At 35.4% G+C, this 24,040-nt stretch overlaps 1 protein-coding gene across 1 annotated transcript in view; it reads right to left on the bottom strand.

Moving 5' to 3' along the window:
- The window catches only part of LOC149575980 (U3 snoRNP-associated protein-like EMB2271), a 45,597-nt gene extending 22,810 nt beyond the window's left edge, over positions 1–22,787 (bottom strand). Inside the window, exons 1-6 of the mRNA XM_089816111.1 lie at positions 22,330–22,787; positions 14,679–15,003; positions 14,367–14,591; positions 13,516–13,774; positions 12,223–12,401; positions 4,375–4,440 (exon numbers count right to left, since the gene is read on the bottom strand). Of these exons, the coding sequence (XP_089672237.1) occupies positions 4,375–4,440; positions 12,223–12,401; positions 13,516–13,774; positions 14,367–14,591; positions 14,679–15,003; positions 22,330–22,787 (1,512 nt within the window). The remainder of the gene's footprint in view (positions 1–4,374; positions 4,441–12,222; positions 12,402–13,515; positions 13,775–14,366; positions 14,592–14,678; positions 15,004–22,329) is intronic.
- Between the last annotated feature and the right edge of the window lie 1,253 nt (positions 22,788–24,040).

Genomic DNA, 24,040 nt, shown 5'->3' with positions numbered 1-24,040 from the left:
GGTCGGTAAATAATTAACGGGAAATATCTACAATTTTTCGGCTAAACTGACAACTTTTTAGTCAAAAATTTAATTTCTGGGAACAAAGTTCCCACAAATAGCCTATCAGCTAAATTAGCAATAGGCCAACATCCCTCACTGGATTCGCGACATGGTTTGACTGACTTATGTGTCTTTTATAAGTCTAGTGGTTGTATCAGGTATACATAGGTCGATCTTTTGGTACAACCCTAGTGGTTAACAAACCACTCTTCTTCCTTTGAGATGAGACTACTTTTGGTAACTACTACTCCATTATGTTGGAAACAAATCTCCAAATTTGGAAGGTCAAAAATGAAACATCCCAAGGAGTGTATCCGAGTACCTAATCTGTCATTGGCATCTAATGTTACACGGAAATCCTCTTTGATGGGGTGTTTTCCTGGGGTAATTTCTAGTCAGGGAATTATCTTGGTAAGTTGACCCATTGTAAAATCATTGAAGTCCTTATCTCCAATTTCAATTTTGCAACTAAATCTTTATTGATCAGGTTGTAGAATGCCCCACTATCCAAGATCTGGAGGCTTGTGAGATGGTGGCTAAGTTCCCATGATCTTCCCTTCTTCACCCCATCTTCATTTGCTAGGGTCTTCTTTCCCTCCTTTCTATGTTACTTTGCCAAATAATGCTTCCATATAGTATGCTTGACTTTCCTTTCCACACAATTGCCTAGTATCGATTCTTATTGGTAGCTAAACACAAATTTTGATCTTCTCATTGTCTTTTACAAATGTATCCTACTTCCCTTTCTTCCTTGCACTTAAAACACAATTTGTTTTTCATAGACTCTTTCCTTTCTTTGTAAGGCATCAATGTTTTTTCCATTTGTCTTTATAAAAACTAAAAGGTTTAGGAGATTTTGAGTCTTTGTATGGTTCTTGTCCTTTGTAAGCATGATGACTACATTAAGTTCTTTTTGAATAGCATAGTTAACAGGTGTAGGCTTAAGTGCACTTACCAAGCTCCGAATACAATCTTTTAACTTTGGACAAATAGCTAGGTCAGTCTTCTATGAGATACTTTTGGTACTATTATCAAAAGGCACAAAGAAGGGTTGTGACCCAATTCTTATGAAAGGAGGTGACTCTTTCACCAATGAAGTATAAATGAGAAATTGTTTCAAGCATTCAATGTTCGATCATTAGAACAAAATAAAATAATTTAAAAGCTAAAACCAAAATCAATTTTGAGAATCAAAAATTAAATAAATAGAGATCACAACATGAACTAATATGAGATCACAAGTAATAGTTTTTTTTTTTAAATATATAGAAAAAGAAAAACAATATTTAAAAGTGGATATAACAACTAATAAATATCAAAACAAGAGTTAAAAGTGGAGTGAGATAAAAACTGGTCGATAATAATTAATGGGAAAGATTTACAATTTTTCGGCCAAACTGACAACTTTTTCGTCAAAAATTTAATTTCTGGGAACAAAGTTCCTACAAATAGCCTATCGGCTAAATTAGCAATAGGCCAACATCCCTCACTGGATTCGCAACATGGTTTAACTGACTCATGTGTCTTCTATAAGTCTAGTGGTTGTATCGGGTATTCGCAGGTCGACCTTTTGGTACAACCCTAGTGGTTAAAAAACCACTCTTCTTCATTTGAGATGAGACTACTTTTGGTGATCTATCAAGTAACCCTCTCAAAGTGACTACTACTCCATTATGTTGGAAAAATATCTCCAAATTTGGAAGGTCAAAAATGAAGCATCCCAAGGAGCGTATCCGAGTACCCAATCTCTCACTGGCATCTAATGTTACACGGAAATCCTCTTCGCTAGGGTGTTTCCCTGGAGTAATTTCTACTCAGGGAATTATCTTGGTAAATTGACCCATTGTAAAACCATTGAAGTCCTTAATCTCCAATTTCAATTTTGCAACTAAGTCTTTGTTGATCAAGTTGTAGAATGCCCCACTACCCAAGATCTGGAGGCTTGTGAGATGGTGGCTAAGTTCCCATGATCTTCCCTTCTTCACCCCATCTTCATTTGCTAGGGTTTTCTTTCCCTCCTTTCTATACTACTTTGCCAAATAATGCTTCCATACAGCATGCTCGACTTTCCTTTCCACACGTGCCTAGTATCAATTGTTATTGGTAGCTAAAATACAAATTTTGGTCTTCGCATTGTCTTTTACAAATATATCCTATTCCCTTTCTTCCTTGCACTTAAAACACAATTTGTTTTTCATAGACTCTTTCCTTTCTTTGTAAGGCATCAATGGTTTTTTCATTTGTCTTTATAAAAACTAAAAGGCTTAGGAGATTTTGAGTCTTTGTACAGTTCTTGTCCTTCGTAAGCATGATGACTACATTAAGTTCTTTTTGAATTGCATCGTTAACAGGTGTAGGGTTGAGTGCACTTACCAAGCCCCAAATACAATCTTCTAACCTTGGATAAATAGCTAGGTCAGTTTTCTATTAGATACTTTTGGTACTATTATCAAAAGGCACAAAGAAGGGTTGTGACCCAATTCTTATGAAAGGAGGTGACTCTTTCACCAATGAAGTAAATGAGAAATCGTTTCAAGCATTCAATGTTCAATCATCACTCCAAAATCCAACAAAACAAATCCTCCATTCATCCATCAATCAACAATCCCTAAAGAAATCAAGCAAACAAACAATCAGTTAGGTCAATCAAATCATCATCAATCATCACTTCATCTTGTGAATAAGATAAAAACAATCCAGCAATCAACCATCACTTTACTAAATCAACAATCTTAGATCATCATCCACCAATACCTCAAATCAACAAATCAAAGGAATTCATTCAATCAATCATCACAGACATCAATTTGGAAATACAAATAGAGAGCAGCAACTTGTGTGTGTGCGTGCGTGCATAGGGGTGTGTGAGTGTGTGTGTGTGTACTTGTTACATCTGTTTGAGAATAAATCTATTAATTCATCAAGAGATATTTTGCTGGCAATGATAAAGAAATTTCCTTTAGGAACATATTTTGAAGTTCATGAGACCCAAGCATGCCCACCAAGATGACTGTTATGCTTGTAGGCCAGAGGCATTAAGTGCCCCTAAGTTTGAGGCCCCATCAAGTATGCCACTCTAAGATGGTTGGAGCCATTCTCATGGGTTGAGGCGAGTTGCATGCCCCCAAGTCAGAACAAGGACAGCAACCTCCAGGGTGGACTGAGGGATGGAGGAGACCTTACGCTTGTCATACATATGGACCAAGGGCATTGAGTGCCCTTGGGCTTGAGAGTCTTATCAAGTAGGCCACCTGGGATGGATGGATGTGAGCTCCGCGCATGCTCTCAGAATACAAAAACAATTATCCTTGGGATTGCAGTATGCAAGCTATTCCTAATACATTCCTAATATGATTAAATATTGGAATATAATTGCTCAAAATGAAATTGATGTGGAATTAGATATTAATATGGATTTATGTAATTAAAAAGCTATTATGGATTATTAATATTTATTGTAGTAATATAAGTTTCTAGTGACTATTGACAAGTGCAGATCCTAAACCAAAAATAATTCCAATTAGGATCTTTAGAGTGGGCAACTTTATTACAAGTTTATGTCACTGAGCATTATGCATTCTCATCTTGAAGTTGATTTTTTATTTTTGGGCTTAATCCAAGTAAATCCCAAAAGGGACAGACATCACATGTTCACCTAAACGTGTAGGTCGACTTGCATTTACCTTGGATATCTGCATGTCCATAAGATATCTAGTGTTGCTGTTGCTCAAGAAAGGTATAAAAATGGTCCAACATTGCATTCAAAATTTTAATCAATTGAGAAAGGTTCATAAAAATACCAAATAACAAGTTGTGCAAACAATTATGAATTTGTGTTCACAAAAAAGGTTATTTATCATTCACGGTCGTCCAATACTTGAGCTTAATGAAATGGTAAATCAAGATACAAGGTATATGGGTACGTGAATCTTTATCAGAAAAGAAACCTTGAGCTAGGGAGATAGAGGCATGATGCACATTTAATCTAGCAATTAAACAAATAGACTACCCCTTATAAATCAATGTTTCAGCAGTAGGAGAATAGGAAGTATTAGGTGCAACCACATAAATGCAAGACCACGTTTATCATTAAAGAAGAATGCTCCTACCAAAAAAATGCAATGTCAATGCATGTATGTTAGAAATTTTGGCATTCTTCTAGATTGTTGAATATTAGAAGTTAGAACAAAAACAGACAAGAATTCAACCTTGAGCTGTTGTTGCCCACCATAGAAACAACAAATAAAAACCTTCAATATAAGCTGAAAATAAAAAATACAATGGTTTTGAATCATACTGAACTCAGATTGCGTATAAAAATAAAAAGCGTACCTGCCCAACTCCAGCAATAAGAAATCGTCCAGACTGTGCAAACGTAAGTGAATTAACAAATCCGGTCTGTTTTCCACATAGCACAACAAGGCATCTATTCAGATAACTGACATAACATGAACATAGGCTTAATATTTGAAACAAAATAAAGTATAGCCTCAGAGCATATGAAATGCACAAAACAAGAAATATAGCATAAAACATAATACTAATGGAATCGTGATTGTGTACCAGCCTGAAGACCCAAAAATTTAAAATAAGAATATAATTAAATATCAATCTGAGAGAGAGAGAGAGAGAGAGAGAGAGAGAGAGAGAGAGAGAGAGAGAGAGAGAGAGAGAGAGAGAGCGGAAAAATGCAGAGAAATGACAAAAAGATTGGGAGCACAAAAAAATGGAGCAATAAAGCAGAATAATATATCAATTGAAGGAAAGTCTCAGGAGGCAAGAAGAGGAAGGGCAAGAGGTGAAAGTCCAAAATCTGCAAAAGGCTTCTTCCAAGTTGAGTGTGAATCAAAGATTCAAAAAAAATCAATAAGGGACACCTTGGCTAATGGATCGAGCTGGATTCTACATCAAGGATTAGGAGCCAAACTTTGACCCTTCTAACCACAATGTTTTGAATACACAATTGTGGATTAGAATGTATAACCGAACTCTAAAACTGGAGCTCTTTGCTCCTGGTAGGACTAGACAATTACCTATACACTTTCATAATGGCTGATAAAATAAAATCATAAAATGATTTTGGTTATATGTGCACATTTGTGCCTTCCTAAACCTACCACACAATGCCATATTCAATTGGAATCCGGACCTAAGAAAGGAGCTGAATACAAAAGGATGAAGTCAAGGGTTGTCAGAGTTCTACCCTAACTGCTCAAAATGTGGTCAAATCAAAGAGAATTGCTAAAGAATTCAAAACAACTGCTAGCCTTGGAAGAACCGAGTCTCTCGAGAAATAAGAAACAAAATCAAACCCCAAAACCTGGCAATAATTAGGTAGAAATGGAGATTTGCAAATAATATTGCATACAAATCATACTTTGTTAGGGGGATATTTGGATATATAAGGACAATCTACCTTTGATATCACCTTGAATCTTTTTGGAGGTGCAAAAAAAGTAGGGGAATATTCACCCCTAGGGAGAAATGAGAAAAGGACAAGGAATCGATCAGCAAACAGCCCACCCAATTCCAAATGAAAGATAAGCGGATGCAATACAAGGAGAAGAATAGGAACAAGTGCAACAAGAGATCCTCAATTATCAAACATGAAATCACTTGAAAAGAACGACACTAGTGATGAGTAAAATTAGTAGTATTACCTATATCTTTGCTCAAATTGAATATTTTTCTTGATCAAATGTATATGGCCCAACTATATGCACTAATAAAAAGAGTTCGGGAACAAATTATCATCTTTATTGATACCATTCATGTAATGTCCCCTTTCAGAACTAATATTATATCAAATCAAATATTTTTCCACAATTAAAAAAGGATTCAAGAAAATAATTATCATATTTATTGATACTATTCACGTGATGTCCTTTTTCAGAACAACTTATAGTTTGCTCTGAATTCACAAATCCAAAATGAAGCAAGAGCAAAAATGCAGTTAGAGTTGTAATTCTTAGCAGTTAGAGTCGCAATTCTTACTTAAATAAGATGAAATAAGTTGTATGAATACCGAAAGTCCAATTTTTCATATCAGCTTGATCTCTTAAATCAATCTCCTTTATCAAATGTTATTCTTCTACTCAGTCTACTCTCAAAATCTGCATAACACTCTTTTACTGTTATTCCTCCATTTTGGCTTGGAATGATAACTCTTGTATACTTTATTGGTAAAAGGGTCACCACATTTCATTAGAATTGAGTCAACACTTATCAATGCTGCCTTTGAGAATAATATAATATTCCCCAAATTGCTCTCCCTAAATGTCCTCAAATGAAACACTTGCCCCTTCATATCTTGCAATGTGAGCTTGAACCACACCTCTTCATCGTGGCTCCCTTTGCAAAGTTTACCCCTCTTTGGATGAGACAACCCTTAATAATTATGCCTTTGGAAAGAGTCACAACCCTTGAAAATTGGCCCTCTTTCAAAGAGTAACAAACCTCCAAAATCACCACGTTTTCAAAGAGTCACAACCCTTCAAGACTTTTGACCTTTGAAGGAATCACTTCCTTATTTTCTTCTTATTTCTATTTATCCTCTTCAATTAATCTTCCTTGCTTCACACCTTCCATTTTATACTCTCTCCCCCTTTCAAATGAAGTTCTCCTCCCACTATATATCACATGTTTGATCGAGTTGCACCTTTTCATTTCATGCCTTTTGACCCTTCACCAACTTAACTAAAATTAATTATATTATATATTAATATTTATTTTATTACTTTATATTTTATTTTTATCCTTTTATATTTTGATTTAATTATGTTAAATCCTATTTCAAAAAGGGGACGTTACATGCCCTTCCCAAATTTGCTCATCCTCAAGCAATGATTAAATGATCATGGAATCTCATCCATATCCACCTTCCACTGCACAATTATTATCATATGTGTTCTCTCCCTTATTTTGAAAGTGAATTATGATCAATAGTAGAAACTTGACAAAGCTTGAGAGAATTTTTTCTCTCTTCTTCTAGAAAAAAGATCAAGCCCATCTCATAATGGTGTCAATTGAATTTGCAAATGCCAATGTTCGCATGATAGCATACCACAAATTCATATCTTTTTGTTCACTCTTAGTTATTCTCTTCTTCTAGATCAACTAAAAACATAAAGCAAAGCATGGATCGTACACTTGAAAACATGATGCATACACATGAATGCGTGAAAACATGGAGCATTCACAAAGAAAACAAGTGAATATATCGAAACACAAAGCATAACATTAAAACACAAAACATACACATAAAAAAAATGGAGGGAACACATGAATATAATGTAGCCAAAGTTAACTTGGTCCACAAAATAGGTAGGAAAGTCCAACCAAGACCAGAACCATCTCTTAGGGTAATCAATTCACCACTTAGGCCACATGAGGCAATAACATAAAATCGGGACCAAAACCATCCCTTGGGGTAATCAATTCATCATTTGGCCCACAGGAGGCAAGGACGCCCAACCAGAACCAAATCCATCCCTTAGGGTAATTAATTTATCATTTAAGTTTTTAACCCACAAGAGGCAAGAATATTCAATCAAGACTAGACGCATCTTGTAATGTCCCTATCATAGATCACCACAAGTTGCAGAGAACATTAGCCTATCAATTAATATAACAACCCTTCATCATTTATGCCCTTTAAAAGAGTCACAACCCTTCATAATTGGCCTCTTTGAAAGAGTCACAAGCCTTCGTAATTAGTACCTTTTCAAAGAGTCCCAACCCTTCAAAACTTTTGCCCTTTGAAGGAGTCACATCCTTATCTTTTAATTTCCTTTTTTTTCTTCTATTAATTCTTCCTTTCTTCATACCTTTCCCTTTTTACTCCTTTCTCTCCCCTTTCTAATGAAGTTCTCTTCTCTATTTATATATGTCATGTTTGAAGGAGTCACAACTTTTCATTTAATGCCTTTTGAACCTTTATTGACTTAATTTTGTATTGTTATATTTTAATATTATTAAATTTTTATATATAAATTATTTTTTGTTCTCTTATAATTTTATTTTATTATTACTTATTATTAGGTCCTATTTCAAAAAGGGGACATTAGAATTCAACAAAAATATATTATTAATGAGATAATTTAGCGGTTGTTAAGAAGGTGAAGCAATCATAACTGGACTTTATATTATTTGTAAATGGAGCAAGTTTACCAAACACTAAACTAAAAGACGCACCCTTAACTTGGATAAATCGTCATTTGAGTTTTTTTAATATAACTAAAGATACTAGATCAGTAGCAACTGGAAATCTTTCCCACTTGTGCATAAAGTATGCTTGTTATTCTTGGATCTGACCACTTCTCAATTTAGCTACTACACAAAGAAGATCAAAACCTAGATCAATGCCCGTTTGAATTAGAAAATATGTGGCTCAAAGATCCAAATTTCAATTCCAGTATGGAATAACAACGAGCTGACGCTAAGTCACAAGGTTCTAATTTGGGTTTGTAATAATAAAATTAAGATTATGCAAGGGTACAAATTTGAAAAAACAAAATCAACATTACAATCGCCTTATATAAATTTAATTATTTTGAAGTAATATATCCACAAAATTATCAAAATAATTTAACATTACCTATAAGAGTTTCTGGATTAAATTGTGTCGAATAATTTTGCATCAATGTTCCAAATCACACTCAATTATCCATCATCAAGATGAAAATAAGAAAGCATAAGAAAAATAGGATAAAGTTACAAACCTAAACAAGTGAAATAGAGTGGGAGAGGTGGAAAAATACAATTGTAGAGAACTTGTGATGCAGGAGCATCCTGGGTTTCTTTATAATCCTGCACATTAGTTCATTCTGCCTAGTTCCAATTGGGCCGACTTCGCTCACATTTAATTTTGGTATAGTCAAATTATATTTGATGAGGGCCGACTTGTGGTTTCTCCATGTTCTAGAATTATCCGTAAGCCATTTTGGCAAGTATAAGTAGGGTGTTTAGGTTTAGGGTTAAGGTAGACTTTTGGGGAGAGTTCAATAGAAAAGAGATATGTGGATTTAAAAAGCTGATTTGAAGATCTGGAAGTTGTACATTTGTAATTGGTCGTAACCCAAAAGGCCTTACAGCTGGGCATGTATGCTGAATATTTGATGAATCAATAAATATATCCTTGTTCTCCCTCTCCTTGGTGCTGTTCCTCGTGTTTGCTTCTGTTGTGTTAACTCTTGTAGGGTGGTTTTGATAGCTGGGTGTGCCTTTGGCCCTAGTTATTCATCCCTTGCCTGCATCAGTTGGTATCAGAGCCCGAAGTTCATCCTTGTGGAGATTGGATCGTGTAGAACCCTGATTTGGATCTGGTTGTAGGGTGGCAGATCTGTGGATTTGACCTATAACTTGCAGAGGGTTACGATCTTGCAGGAACCTAATTTGTAAAGATGGTTCGTGGTAGAGGAAATAATGTTGATAACGCTATATTGAATCAGTTAAGACAAATTGCACCCAGATTAGATGATGTGGAGACAGCCCAGAGGAGAGGAACGCATCTTGAAGATGTAAGTGATGATGAAGCAGCAACACCAGACCATAATCCAGAATCTGAAGAAGATCGAGATGAGGAAAGATTGTTGCAATTATTGTCTAGGGCAAATTCAAAGCCTGCTGTAGAAGTTGTCCCTTATGATGGGAAATTGGATACAAATACTGTGCTAGATTGGATCTCTGATATGGAGAAGTTCTTTTGGTATGAAAACACTCCTGATAATAGAAAGGTGAAGATTGCAGTCACTAGGCTGAAAGGTCATGCATCATTATGGTGGGAGCACTTGCAAACTAATAGACAAAGGAGAGGAAAGGAGAAGATAAGAACTTGGCCAAAGATGGTGAACAAGGTAAAGAACAAATCCCTTTCTGCTGATTACCAAGTTAGCTTATTGAGAAAGATGCAAAATTTGAAACAAAGGGACATGACTGTGAAAGAATATACCGAGGAATTCTATAAATTGGACATCAGATCTGGACATGTGGATGATGATGTTGAGAAAATTGCAAGGTACATTAATGGATTGAGACTCTGTATCACATGAAAAGTTCTAGTAACACTATGAGGTGTTCAAGTCATTTCAGATTGACAGGTCTAGAAAATGTGTAACTGCTATTGAAAACATCCCCAAATCCATCATAAGCCTCCATGCATGATACAAGTATTATGGTGAATGGTCATATCCCCCCCATAATATTGATGTAGCCCCTCTATCATATGGTGCGATAGTGAACATTGTTCCAAATATGCAGATTTTTCCAAATTTGACTTTATGTTAGATATATTCTAGAAGTGTTTAATGATATTTGTCTCTTCTGAAGATGAACATGATTGTTACCATCCCTATTAACAAAACATTGTTCAACTGGATCACGTATTTCCTATCTCAGCTACCGCTGTGATGACCCCTTCCTTTTGGTAAGTTTTCTCTCAATTTGTTTAGGGTGATAATATAATTATCTTATTTTGACAATAGACGTTACACTCTTACACTCTTACTCATTGAATCAACATTCCCATTTCATACTTCCTTATCACTAAAATTATGCTATCAATTTCTTATACAACTGGAGACCATATTTTTGTTATGATGACATTTCCAAACCATTTTCTTCACAATAATCAATGTCCTCAAATATGATTGCTGTCTAGTTCGATCTTGGTTATTGACTTATCATAGATTGGGATGATACAATTGCAGTCTTTAATAGTGCCTTGTGTTAATTTGGATCAGTTTGGATTTTTCATTAAACTCCTCAACTAAGTAAGAAATGGACCGACTTCCTATGAGACCCCCATCATTGTTTGTTTATATGTGGCAAAAATACTGACCGTATGTTCTAAGTGATGAATCGATTCCCTTTTCTCCAATTCGGTGATTATATCAATAATAAGCATCACAAAATTCTTCTGTGTCTTCACCTTTCAGCAAATACCCAAAATAGTTGATTTAATATTATTCCTTGGGTCGATACTTATGCTTTGTTAGCATGTTATTTGTATATAATGATCATCAGTAGTTTCTGACATATGCTGAATAGACACAAAGTCTGAATCTTCATTCGTACCATTGACTATGTATTCTTCCATGTGTATTCCCTGGTTGGATATTCATTGTCTGATTATATTCCAATCATATGGGATATTATTCGATTTATAAATTGTAATCCCTCTTTTTCCATCATAGTCATCTGCGACTAATGAATTTACCCTAGAGTTGAATTTATGTCTGATAGCTGAAAGAGAAACTGAGATTTTTTATGATATATAATTGTGAGGTTCTATACTGACTGGACCTGACTTATGTGATTCCTTCCTTCTTGATTATTTCTATCAATCATTTTTATTAATTGATTGAGGTGTCATCCTAAGCTATAGAAAACTGGATAATATATATTGATGTCTGAATTGAGTCTAATCATTGATGCTTATAGTACCAACGCTGCCAATAGAGAATATTGCTGGAGCATTCGAATGAATCTCTGAGATAACTTCTATTAATATTCATCTTCCTTTACAATTCAGCAATGGTAGGTTTTTGTGTGAAGAGAATTTTGTTCAATTCTAGTTTCTGCACTGTGTATTTAAAATATGGTCTGTAGAACAAGTCTTCAAATGATAGTAGACCTGATTCTCTTCCATAGTGTGGATGCTCAATAATAGGTATCAATGTAAGTCTTGTTTGATGAGTCAATCCTTATATTCCATTGACTCGAGTATACGTGGTAGTAGGTTAATTGTGATACCTTATCTTCTTTCACTCCCATAGCTGAGATGAAGTTTGTTTTGCCGGCAGATACCTTCCATTTTTGTTGTTTGATAATCCTCTATGCACTATACATATATAATCTTTATTATATCAACATTGTATCTTATGATTAAATCAATCCGACTGTAGCTATAATCTTAACAATATGCACTCAAATGCAAGGAAAGTTTTACATCAGAAGTTAAAAAGGCAGAAAAGCAAGCCCTTAATGTAACATATATTTGCAATATGCAATAGTGCAAGACAATCATCTTTTAATGAGTCGAATTAGATAACCTTAGCATTTAACTTCAGCAATATGAACTTCCCACTAAAAATATGCTCACTGGTGCTATTTAAATTTTAATTAGGCCTTTTCTCATCTGACATTGACTTCAGAACAGAAAAAGGTGATCTCATTTCTTACCAAAGGTATATCATGCACAACTTTAAGGATTTTACTGCTGTTCTCAATAGCCCACAATCGCACAATTCCATCACCAGCCCCTGATGCAGCAAGATCACTCCCTCTACACACTGCAAGAGCTCCAACCCAGGACTCTACAGAAGAGCTACTTCCCATTTTATGTGTTACGTTACCATTTCCTGCATCCAAGCAAAAAATTCAACACAATGTTTTAAACACATAAACTAGAGAAGAAAAGAAAGAGAAACAAATGAACCAAAACAAAAGCGTGTTAAAAACATAGACATCCAAAAAGCAGTAACAAGGTCCAAACTTGCAGGTCGTGTAATGTCTCCATTTTGGATTTTTTTTACAATGCAATTGGTGTTGGCTTTGCAGGTTAGTGTCAGCCTGATCAGAGGAATAATTTACCAATGAGCTTAGATGGTTTAAAGGAGTCATTAGTACTTTCACATGTTATTTACGACTTCTGGTTGTTAATGTTTTCGAACCAGAATACAGGAATGTGATAACAAATGACACAATAACTTATCCTGAGAAAACCCTCCTACTCAGGGGTGGAAAATCCAGCCCCACAAAATATAGACCCTTTTATAGAAAGCTAAAACAAATACACAGGGCTCTTAAACTTCTGATTATCAATACCAAACAATCGATCAGTCAGTAGTATACGAAGTTCAATCACTTCAACTATGCAGATACAGAATATAAAAGTTCTTCAAATGAGATTAACTAACTCACTCAAATCTGGTTTATCACAGATCACATACATACAAATACAATATCATAAGATGCGCTTGATACAGAAGATTTACTCATATTTCAGACCAGTAAATATCTATGCAGCAAAATGATCAAACACCCAATACTCTCTCTCAACCCAATTTCTCTCCAACTGAACAGTATAATAAAGGCACCAATGATTTATCAATTAATTATATCTCTTTGAATAAATGACATTATTTCTCTTGCAACAAATTTGGCTAGTTACAGGGGTTGTCTTTACAGTCCACTCATCCTTGATTTTTAAAAAAATATCTACCATAGAGATTCCGGAATAGTATAGAGAGAGAGAGAGAGACTTCAAGTTTGAAGAGCTGCAGTTGTGACACTTATTTTGCCTAGCATAATTGCTAATTGCACCTTCCTATGCAAATTAATTCATTTTGTTCAATGTTGTCTTTTTTAACCTTTCTCAATAGATCAATTATTTTTGTTCATTGTTGGCATTTTAATCAAACAGTGGCATGACATTAAACCCAAATTTCCAATTATCATTTACAAATTGCTTACCAATATCATTGCCATCATTAACTTGTGATGATGTCATTTCTTCTGGCTTTTCCTCAGCGCCATGATTCTCTGAGAGATGTTGAATACCCGCATGCCCATGTGCACCTTTTGCAATAAAAACCGGTTTTTTCCGCATCATGCTCCAAAGTTCTATGCTTCCATCATCAGAACCTGATATAAACTCTTCATTGTTGACAAAACAACAACATTCTAAAGATGCTGCAGGTCCTCTAAACACTAACTGTGTCTCCTCAGGAATCTGCACACCAAAGTTAGTCATTGGGGAGAATCTATTAAATAATCAGTAAACCATAACCATCACACAAGCACTCTAAAGAAAAAAGGCCATAAATAGATTTCATCATAAAAGTTGAAGCCACTGAATGGATGGTGATGGGAATTTCTAGTTTATCTGCCTTGAACATCATTAGTAATAAATGATCCATCATTTTATATAATGTCAACAAATAAAATACTAAAACTATACAGGGAAGCTAGAAAAAAGGGGTAAAATATTGTGAAAGATAAAACAAACTTTTCACAACCACGGGAATGCTCCATAATATAGACACTAGATTGGGAGAATGATATGATGAGCTAAGCACCTACACCATAAGATCATTCAGATTTTCTAGACAAGAAGTTTCAAAGCAAATTACAGCAGATCTTGGTATTTGTTTCATGACACACAACACATACTGATAGCAAAAATTTCAGAATACTATCATCAAACACCTCAAAAGAAGTGACATTATTTTTTAATGTAAACTTGAGCTGCTATATAAAAAATTATATATGAAACAGGATATCTCTAAGTGCCTAAATCCTTCCACCAATACATTAAAAGATACCTTCCATAAACGCAATGTGTGATCACGTCCAACAGAAAGAACTCGTTCTTTTCGCAAGCAATCTACCATTAGGATTTCACTTTGATGACCGTAGAGAGTATCCATGTACAATCTGTCTTCTGCACTCCACAATTTGATTGTGCGATCAAATGATCCAGATATGAGTTGCTGTGTACCTTGCCGAAAAGCTAAACAAGACACAGCTCCCCTGTGACCTGGAAAGGCCTGCAGTAAATAGAGAAGATTAAAAATTGAATGATTGCTCTGCCCAGATTAATAATGGATAAGCACTAGAGGTTATGAAATTTTTACTTGAATATGTTCTCGTGTGCGGGTATCCCATAGATGAACAAAACGATCTAATCCTCCAGTAGCCATGTACCGGCCATCAGAACTGATAGCCATTGATAGAATATGTTTGCTGCGCTGCTTCCTATTTAAACTTTTTGTAGAGGCTTCCTTGCTAGGCCAGTCATATTTCTCACTTGCACCTGTTTCAACATCCCAATGAAAAATAGTACCATCTTTTGATGCTGAGAAACCCTTTGAATCATCTTCTCTTAGAGCTACAGCTATTACAGACTGCTTGTGTCTTTTAACAACTCGCCACTCTACCTGATTGGAAGGCTTCACAACCCTGTTGAGAATTGACCTTTAGCATTCATTTATTATACGGAACCAAACTAACATACCACAACATATTGTCTTGAATTTCCATTTACTAAATGAATTCTTTTCAAAATTTTGAAGGGCTAATCAATAATTTCCCGTGGCACTTATTAGAGAAATTTGGAATTTGGAATAATTGTCCACTCAATTACTTACTACTTCAAACCATCATACGAGGCTATGCATTGAACTCTTTTACAAAACTCAGCACCAACCACACTATCAACATTTCTTTAGCAAAAAAAAAATATTACCAATAGGCTGGATAGCTATTCAAAATTCATGATATAAACATCAAAAAAAGAAACTAAAACAGCTATAAACATTCATGCGCATAGACTTGTTCCTTGAATGAAGTATGCACACATGTAACAGAATCAAACGACTAGGTAGTTCAGTTGAATACAATGCCTTTTCTGGAAGTAGAGAAAAGATAAATGCACCAGCAAGCTATCATAACATCTACGAAAAAATTATCTTTAAATTGTATTTTGTTAATATTTCATTGACAATCAAGTAAACAAGCAAGTATTTTTAGATTAACAATCTTCTGTTAATATTTCAGATTATCATAACTACTAATTTTAAGTGTTTGAACCATTCTCTGGTGAATGAAACTCAAAAACTTTAAAATAAAAGCCCTGGTCTAAATAAACACAAAGAATCACCTCAAGAAAAAAAGTTCTTATAATAAAAAATTTAAACACAAGAGGTTTGAATCTCCAGGCCATCAAGTTGCTCTTATTTGTCGCATCAACAATAATACACAACTAAACCAATATACAGTTGAGAACTCCAGACACCAATAAAAATAACTAAAAGATCATTGTAATTTGACGGCATACAGTCAACTGTACTTATTTCTGGTGCAAAAGCTTAAGCTGTATATCCATGGCATCATTTAGAGTTGGATCCACACCCAAAAGAAAAACGTGCAGAACTTGTCCCAAAAAGATAATTTCTGCAATGTCCCTAAATTTAAGTTCCACTAAGGCCATAGCTAAAATAAAAAATGTATAGTACTGCAAAAATGCGAAGTACTATAACAAAAATTTAGGTACTATAAAATCATAACTTCAACTTGCAATGTATAAACTTACTGATAACCAAAGCAGAGTATCTCATGGTTTAGAGCCCCATAAAAGCATAAATCGTTTGGGGAGTAAATCCACAAACCAGAGGAGTGGGATTTTTAAATCCGCAAACCAGAGGAGTGGAATTTTGGAAAAAATCGACAAAAATCAGATATAGACAAAAAAATGTGAAAAACTCAAGAAAAGCAGTCAAGAACTGCGCTTCTTTTTTAATTAAAGGACATTTCCATAGAATGGATGAAAAGGGACATACATAATGATTCAAAGCACTTGCACAACCTCCTGATATATTTTAAACTTGGAGTACTCAAAGTTTTAACCGTGATATTGTTTGTTTAGAATTCAATCAAGCTATGATTTGAACAACAAAATATGATGTGGCCTTTCTTATTTTTCAAAATCAGAATGAAGCTACGAAAATCTTCATATTCATTTAAGTAGAATTCATTTGTGATATTGCTATCAAGATTCGTCTGTGTAGTTTTTGAGTCAAACTCATTGACCCAAGTTTCATGAGTAGTAGTTTACAATATTCCATCTCACATAAGAATGAATGGAACACTATGCACTCATTACATCCAAGTGGTGCTCACAAACGTGAACCACTAGGACTTCCCAAAAGGTCACCCATCCCAGTACTACTCCAAGCATAAGTGCAATTAACCATGATTGTACCTTAAGAATCATTCTTTAGAAAGCCTCTTAAACTCATCAATTGATAAGTGGGAGATGTTTTCCACAGAAAATCTAATCGTTATATTTACTATCAGGATTCATCTATGTAGTTTTTTAGTCAAACTCATTGACCTAAGTTTCATTAGTGGTTCGCAAGAACCCATCTCTTATGAGATTGAATGGAACAATTAGCATTCATTGCATCTAAGTGATAAAGAGTGAAGCACCAAGACTTCCCAAGTCGTCACCCATCCTAATAGCGGTCTAGCTCAAGTGTGTTTAACAACGAAGTTTCCTCCAAAGTTAATCCCACTTGGCTTGCAACCCCATTTACATAACCTTCAATATGTGTTGTGCCTTATGAACCATTTATTGGAAAGCCCCTTATACAAATCAAATAATAAGTAGGCCATATTTTCCACAAGTAGTCAAACTATGATATCTCTATCAAAATTCATCAGTGTAATTTTTGAGTCAAACTCATTGATCCAAGTTTCTTGAGTAATGGTTCTCAAGAATCCATCTCTCATGAGAATGAATGGAACACTTAACACTCATTGAATCTAGGTGATGAGCAGAGGTGAAGCATCGGGACTTTCCAAAACATCACCCATCCTAGTACTATTCCAACTCAAAGTGCACTTAACCACAAAGTTGCCTCCAAGGTTAGGCCCACTTTGTTTGCAACCCCATTCACAAAACCTTCAGCAAGTGTTCTGCCCTATGAAACATTCCTTATAAAGCCCCTTAAGCTCATCAAATGATAAGTTGGAGATATTTTCCATAAGTTAAATTTTGATATTGCTAATAATTTTTGAGTTAAACTCGTTGACCCATGTTTTGTGAGTAGTGGTTCACAAGAGCCCATCCCTCATGAAAATGAATGGAGCACTAACCACTCGTTGCATCTAGGTGAAGCTCGTAGAGGTGAAGCATTAGGACTTCTCGAGAGGTCATTCATCCTAGTATTATAGCTTAGACATTCTTAACCATGGAGTTTCGTCCAAGGTTAAGGCTACTTTGCTTGAAACCCTGTTTGCAAAACCTTTAACAAGTATTGTGCCTTATGAAGCATTCATTAGGAAGCCCCTTAATCTCATCAATTGATAAGAAGGAAAATTCATTATTTAGAACTCTCTCAAGTTCCTTTCATTATATACACTCAACAAACAATTGTATACAAAGTTGGCATGACATACACATATGTGAAGTGATACATACACGTGTATATAACAAAACAATTCTATATATGTTGAACATAAAGACTGAGCTGCGTGAATTATAAATTTAATTTAAGTTATAAATATTGAGCAATTTCATAAATCATAAGAACTTATATGTCATAATTGACAAGCCTAAAGTGATTTATATAATTATCGACGGGTTCTTTGTTTTCTCTAAAATAGATAGTGAAAAACAATGTTACCCTGCTCTTTTAGATATATTGCAACAAATAAGGAAGCTTTGTTATGATCTTCTTTTGCTTCATATTGCAACAATTTAAATATTTGAAATTCACATAAACAAAATCAATGTTAGAAAAGAAATATTATCAATCAAGTTATACAATATATTCAATGCAGAGAGGAAAAATTTCTTTGTAATTGCCTATCTCTCATGCCACTTCCCGAATCTACAATACTTCGCGACTACGCAAAACTTTCAACCCCACTTTCCCAATTGCATCTTGAACGCCACGCATCAATTTCGTAGAGAAACACGTCATATTTTTGCAAGTTTTTCCCATCACAATTGCTATTAGAGTTTTCGCTAGTTTCCCGTAATTATTTTGCTTATCAAATTGTCACTTTTTGCCAATTAATCATCTAATAAATTGCAAAAAAAGTTGAAAGTCGTTGACCAAAAATCCTTGATTTTTGGGAGAATGAATCACTGCACATGCCAACTAATGATTAATCACACATAATCGTGATTTTTTGTCATTTTTTGCTTCTATGCTATTAATATTTATTAATAGACAATAACAATTAATATTTTGAAACTACTTTGTAATATTAATTATAAACTATAAGAGTTTGTTGCTTCTTGTAAACGGGCAATCTATAATAGTCATAGTTACACCGCCTTCGGGGACGGGGGGACGGCAGAATTGGGGGGCAAGTTCCTAGGACGGGCTTACAGAGGGGCCTCAATTTGGGGACAACGGGGAGACGGTGGCAGGGGACGGGGCGTTGTATATACTATACATACGATACTTAAAATGCTAGTTATGAAAAGATGTATTGCAATAGAAGATATAAAGATGTAAAAGTGTCAATACTTGAACATTGCATTGAGTTGGAACATCGAACATTGAACATAAATAGTCAAATCAGCACATAGTAAACATTGGACATCCCCCCATCCTCAGTGAAGGTGGCAAAAATTGACGGTGTCGCTTGGGATAGGGGGACAAAGTCCCCAAGTACCTGGTGCATCCCCTTCTTCGAGATGTGGGGCAAAAGGGGAGGGACGTGTCTCCATGTTACTATGATAATAGTGCATAATAATTATAGTTTCATAGCCCAAGTCCCCGGTGCATCCCCGTCTCTTCATAGCCTTTGCTCATTATAAATTAGAGGTTGCTGGCATTTGGAACACAAATACCAATCTGGCAGCGCTTAGTACATTTGCAGCGATCCTTCGCGAAAACCAACAAATAATGCTCCTCAACCAAAAGCCAACTACTCTACAATTATTGGTGTTGTCTATTATGATAATGGTCAAGATAAAGATGTAATCAACACATGCACCATGTTCATCTCCCCCTTAAAATCCACTATTATTAGATGCATTTTCCTTTTACAAGTCACTTCAATGACTTTGATTGATCAACAACTAAAGGTTTCCATTATTCCATCCATGATATGGATACCTCTACCTCATCCCACAAATTACTTATGGGCTTCAATGGATCCCTTACGAGGTTCGTCTTTTGCAATTAGTTGTCACATACCTCAAAACCTAGGCACTTGTACCCTTTTCAATCTTCATTAATTTATCTGAGCATTTTTTGCCAACATGGTGAGAAGAAAATGTTGAAAGTCAATCCCTTTGCATAGATACATCTATGAATGTGATAATTGGCAATCTCTTGAAACTCTTGTAAAATATCATTTCCAGCTATTTGATTTGGTCTCGTGTAAGAACCATGGATTGTTCTTTAAGTGTGGCCAAAAGTGGGCAATTCCTCTACCAAAAGTTCAAGATCAGATGGAGCAAGGGGGCTCATTTCTTGAGGCCCTCTCCACAACCCAAAACACATGTTACATCACCAAATGTAAAGAACTAGCCTATAGAGATTACTATAACAGTGTGTCGTGGTCCCCAAGAAATTGAAGATGAGGATATTCCTTCCAAATGTCCATTTAGCTCTTCTAGAACCCATATGACTACCATTTCCCCACGTATATAAATCACCAAAAAGTGTTATACAGCACAGCTGAGATATTCCCCACATGCTAAAAGCTCACCGCTAGTATTAACGAGAGCCTCAACATGTTTTGGATGTGAAACATTGACATCTACAGCATGGCCAAGTCTACCTCCACAAGCAATGCTCCTATACATCAAGCACTACAGCTGACTTCTATCACAGACTTTTGTAACTATTTATCTACCCCCTTTTACCTCATTTCACAGTTCTTGTATGATTTCTGCATGTTTTCCTCTATAGAATCATATGCGACTATATTTGAGGATTGTTTTAGGTTTGAAAGTTGCCTTTTAATGAATACAGTTTTGATTTGAACTATGAAAACTCTTCATGCCTATGACTATATAATTGCATGCTTGTATGTATTACTCATCTTGACAGATTCAAAGGAACAAAAAGTTTCCATATTTCTGAAGGAATTTAGACAACTACTACAACCAACCATATGATACAACTTTACGTTTGCAATATATCATGCCCATGCTAGAGATCATGTTCTTAATAAATAAACCTAGGATATACAATAAAATATAATGGCAATTCATTATAATAGGCCACCGCCAACCATATCTACAAGAATTAAACAGAAGAAATTTATTTTAAAAGGGAAAGTAGAGTTAGAAGAAATTATAAAGCAATTTAATTTTTAATAGGGTTGACTGGAATATTTTTTATCATTAAATAGCGGCTAGGGGCAGCGCCCTTGTAGTAATATCTAAAAAATCACATCATTGGGCAAGAGACTGTATTCAAAATGTCCTGATTATTACTTCTATCTGTAATTCATCTACCCCTCAACCGAACATCTTCTATAAATCCTACTAAACAACAACCCATCCAGGCATTTCCTTGGCAGCACAAACCTTGACTAGGCATCCAGGGCCACACTTAGAATGAATGGCCAAATCCTCTTTCACAAGTAGCTCCAAACTAGAGGAGGCAACACTGATATCTTTGACCTGAACACTCTCCTCATCCCTAGCAAGACCTTCCAAAACGAATTACTTCTGCAACCAACCAGGCCACACTCCTTTAGTAGGTCCATCAATTTCTTCAGAAAAGTATTGCATCTTGCCACCATCCACCGCTACACAATTCTAGAACCATCCACCCAGCAAAGGGGATATCTCTTCACTTCCTTCCCTCATTGACATATCACATAGTAGACTTTTAGCAAAGCGATCATCTTCTTTTCATCAATGTTCTCCTGCATATGGTCTAATTCATCAAGGAAATTTTCTTGAAAAGCTTCGTACACAATGCAACCATATCCTTCGCTTCACCAACATTGTTCAAGACTGCAACAAACATTGTCGTAATATCCATATTCACACAACAACAATGCTCAGATGAGAGAAAATCCCCGCCCAAAAGCCTATGTACTGCACAGACAACCAGCCCATGGCTGTAGATCAGAAGCTTTTTTGCCATTTCTCTAATTAAAAAGCAGTGCCCCATTATGGAAAGGTGTGAGTCCCCCAACTCTGGAAGCTACAAGGGTGAGCAAAATGCATTTGTAGATGGGAGCATTCAAGACATTTTTGGAATGGAAATCGAATAAGCAGATCAGCAATTTGGATTATATATGAGGACCTATTAAGGAGTGAAAGACAAGTCAATATTAAGGAAGAGAACTGCAATCAGCAATGACACAGCAGAAAACTCAGATGAGTTTTCTTTTCAGAATTATTGAGTTGAATGATAATTAAATTTCATCATTTTTTAATATTTAAGATACAATACAGTTTTCAACCTAAATAGGAACTATTGTTCTAGGGCAAAAATAGGAAATGTCCCTAAAGAGAAAACTACACAATATTGCCCATGTAAACTGACACTAGTTCTGTTGCTCCTTGCAATGTCTATCTTGCTTCTTTAAAATGCTGTCGTGCTCAATTTCTACCTTTAGGACTGTCTCTTAACCAAAACAAAAATCAAGTGATTTCATGAACTCCATTGATCGATGTTCTTATCAAGAAAAAGTTTTCTCGCACGTGATACCTTCAAAATCATCCTCCCAATTATTACCTTAGCCAAAAAGAGAATTTTATCAATCCGATAAATAAATTTAAATGAAGAAGGGAAATACCTCGAAGCAAGAAGACGCTGCACACGGCCGCTCTCTTTGAGCTGCTCCTGCTGAAGAATCTCGGCAACAAGCGAATCCCGTTTACCCCTCCGCCCTTCTTCATCTTCATCTTCTTCGTTTTCCTCATCTTGATCTTTTGTTATTTCCCTAATTTTGTCCAGATAAGCTTTGGCCAACTTAAGTCGCTTATCATCAGCAGTCTCTGTATCTTCCAAGGCGACGTCTTCATCTTCTTCCTCCCCATTTCTGTCAACAAAATCGTCGTCGTCTTCTTCGCTGCTGTGAATCTCCTCCCCTTTCCCTCTTTGTCGTTTAAAGGTTTTATCGTTGAAAAATGGGTCATTGCCAATTGCAGGAGTTTTTCTTTTTCTGTTACTTCCTCCTCCTCGTCCTCCTCTTCCTCCTCCTCTGGATACATTGCTCTTATGGCGCTGCTGGTTTTTCTTCATATTAAACATTGTCGGAAATCTTGATCCTTTCAGCTCTAACAATGGCGGCACCTTCCTTCAGAAACTCTGTGACTGCCACTGCATTTTTTCATCGGCTTAAACCTCTGAAAATAAATTTTAGGTTTTGGGGGACTGAATCTTTCCTATGCGATCGAAAAGAATTAAATTGGATGGAAGGAATATTTTTTTTTTTAAATTATTTAACATATACTTTTACAAATCTACATAACTATATAAATTTTACAAATTTACATAACTATATAAATATTGGTAGACATATTACAATACTTTTCAGATTAATTTGAAGTTGTTTTCATTTAATTTTTGATAACTAGTTTTAAAAATAGTTTCACATATAAATAAGAAATCTATTGGTTGTAAGTTGAGTATGATCTTCAAGTAGGCCTTCCTTGTGTGTAGAAGGTCATTTTCTATTAATAGCATTTATTTCCTTATCCAACTTTTTTTTCTATAGGGTCTTTATTTCCCAATGGCCAACCATAATCAAAGTGTTCAATGTCTCCAAAAATTGTTGGTGGTCGAACATGCGTCTTTCAAGGAAGCATTACAAGAAACCCTCTCAATCCTAGATGGAGCACGCTTCTACAAGTAGTGATCAACCACATCCACCTCTACCAAGGACTTCAATGGGTGTAAGGAACTACCTACCAACGCTTAAACCTAACCAACAAATGGTCATGGCTATTGATGTAGAAAAATCTAAATTAAAGAGCTCTATTGTATTTCTAGCAACCCAGGAACTAACTAATCTGCCTTCTCAAACTTTTTAAAATGAGTGGCTTCATAAAGTGTGGGGAAAAATATTAGTTTTTCACTTTTCATGCTTTCATATGTTACAGCAAGGATTGTTTTGGGGTTTTCAATAAACAATAATAGCGAAAAGAAAAGTATTAAGACAGTTTTGGAGGATAGGTGCCTATAACTTTTGGGTCATCTCATGGTCTCCATAACCTATACAAGAGGAGATTTTTGCCCTATCCTGCCCTTGGTGGCTCTCTAATGAAAACATTCCTCCATTTTTGTTCAATATTATACCTCGTGCTCTTTAACTCATTATAAATGTTATAAGGGTTGATAAAAACTAATTATCTTCTCCTCCATACTAATGCAAGGGTCCTTATATCTCTCAACCCTAGTCTAGACATCGCCAAGGGGGGGGGAAATGATTTGGATGATCAATTGGTTTCTTGTTTTGTTACATTCCTTGGAGGAATCAATGTGTGCTTCTTGTGTAGGACAAG

Source organism: Cupressus sempervirens, chromosome 1, assembly GCF_028749045.1.
Source record: "Cupressus sempervirens isolate cs-2001-9-10 chromosome 1, ASM2874904v1, whole genome shotgun sequence".
In the NCBI taxonomy this organism is placed as follows: domain Eukaryota; kingdom Viridiplantae; phylum Streptophyta; class Pinopsida; order Cupressales; family Cupressaceae; genus Cupressus; species Cupressus sempervirens.
This window is presented reverse-complemented; position numbering and strand designations above follow the sequence as displayed.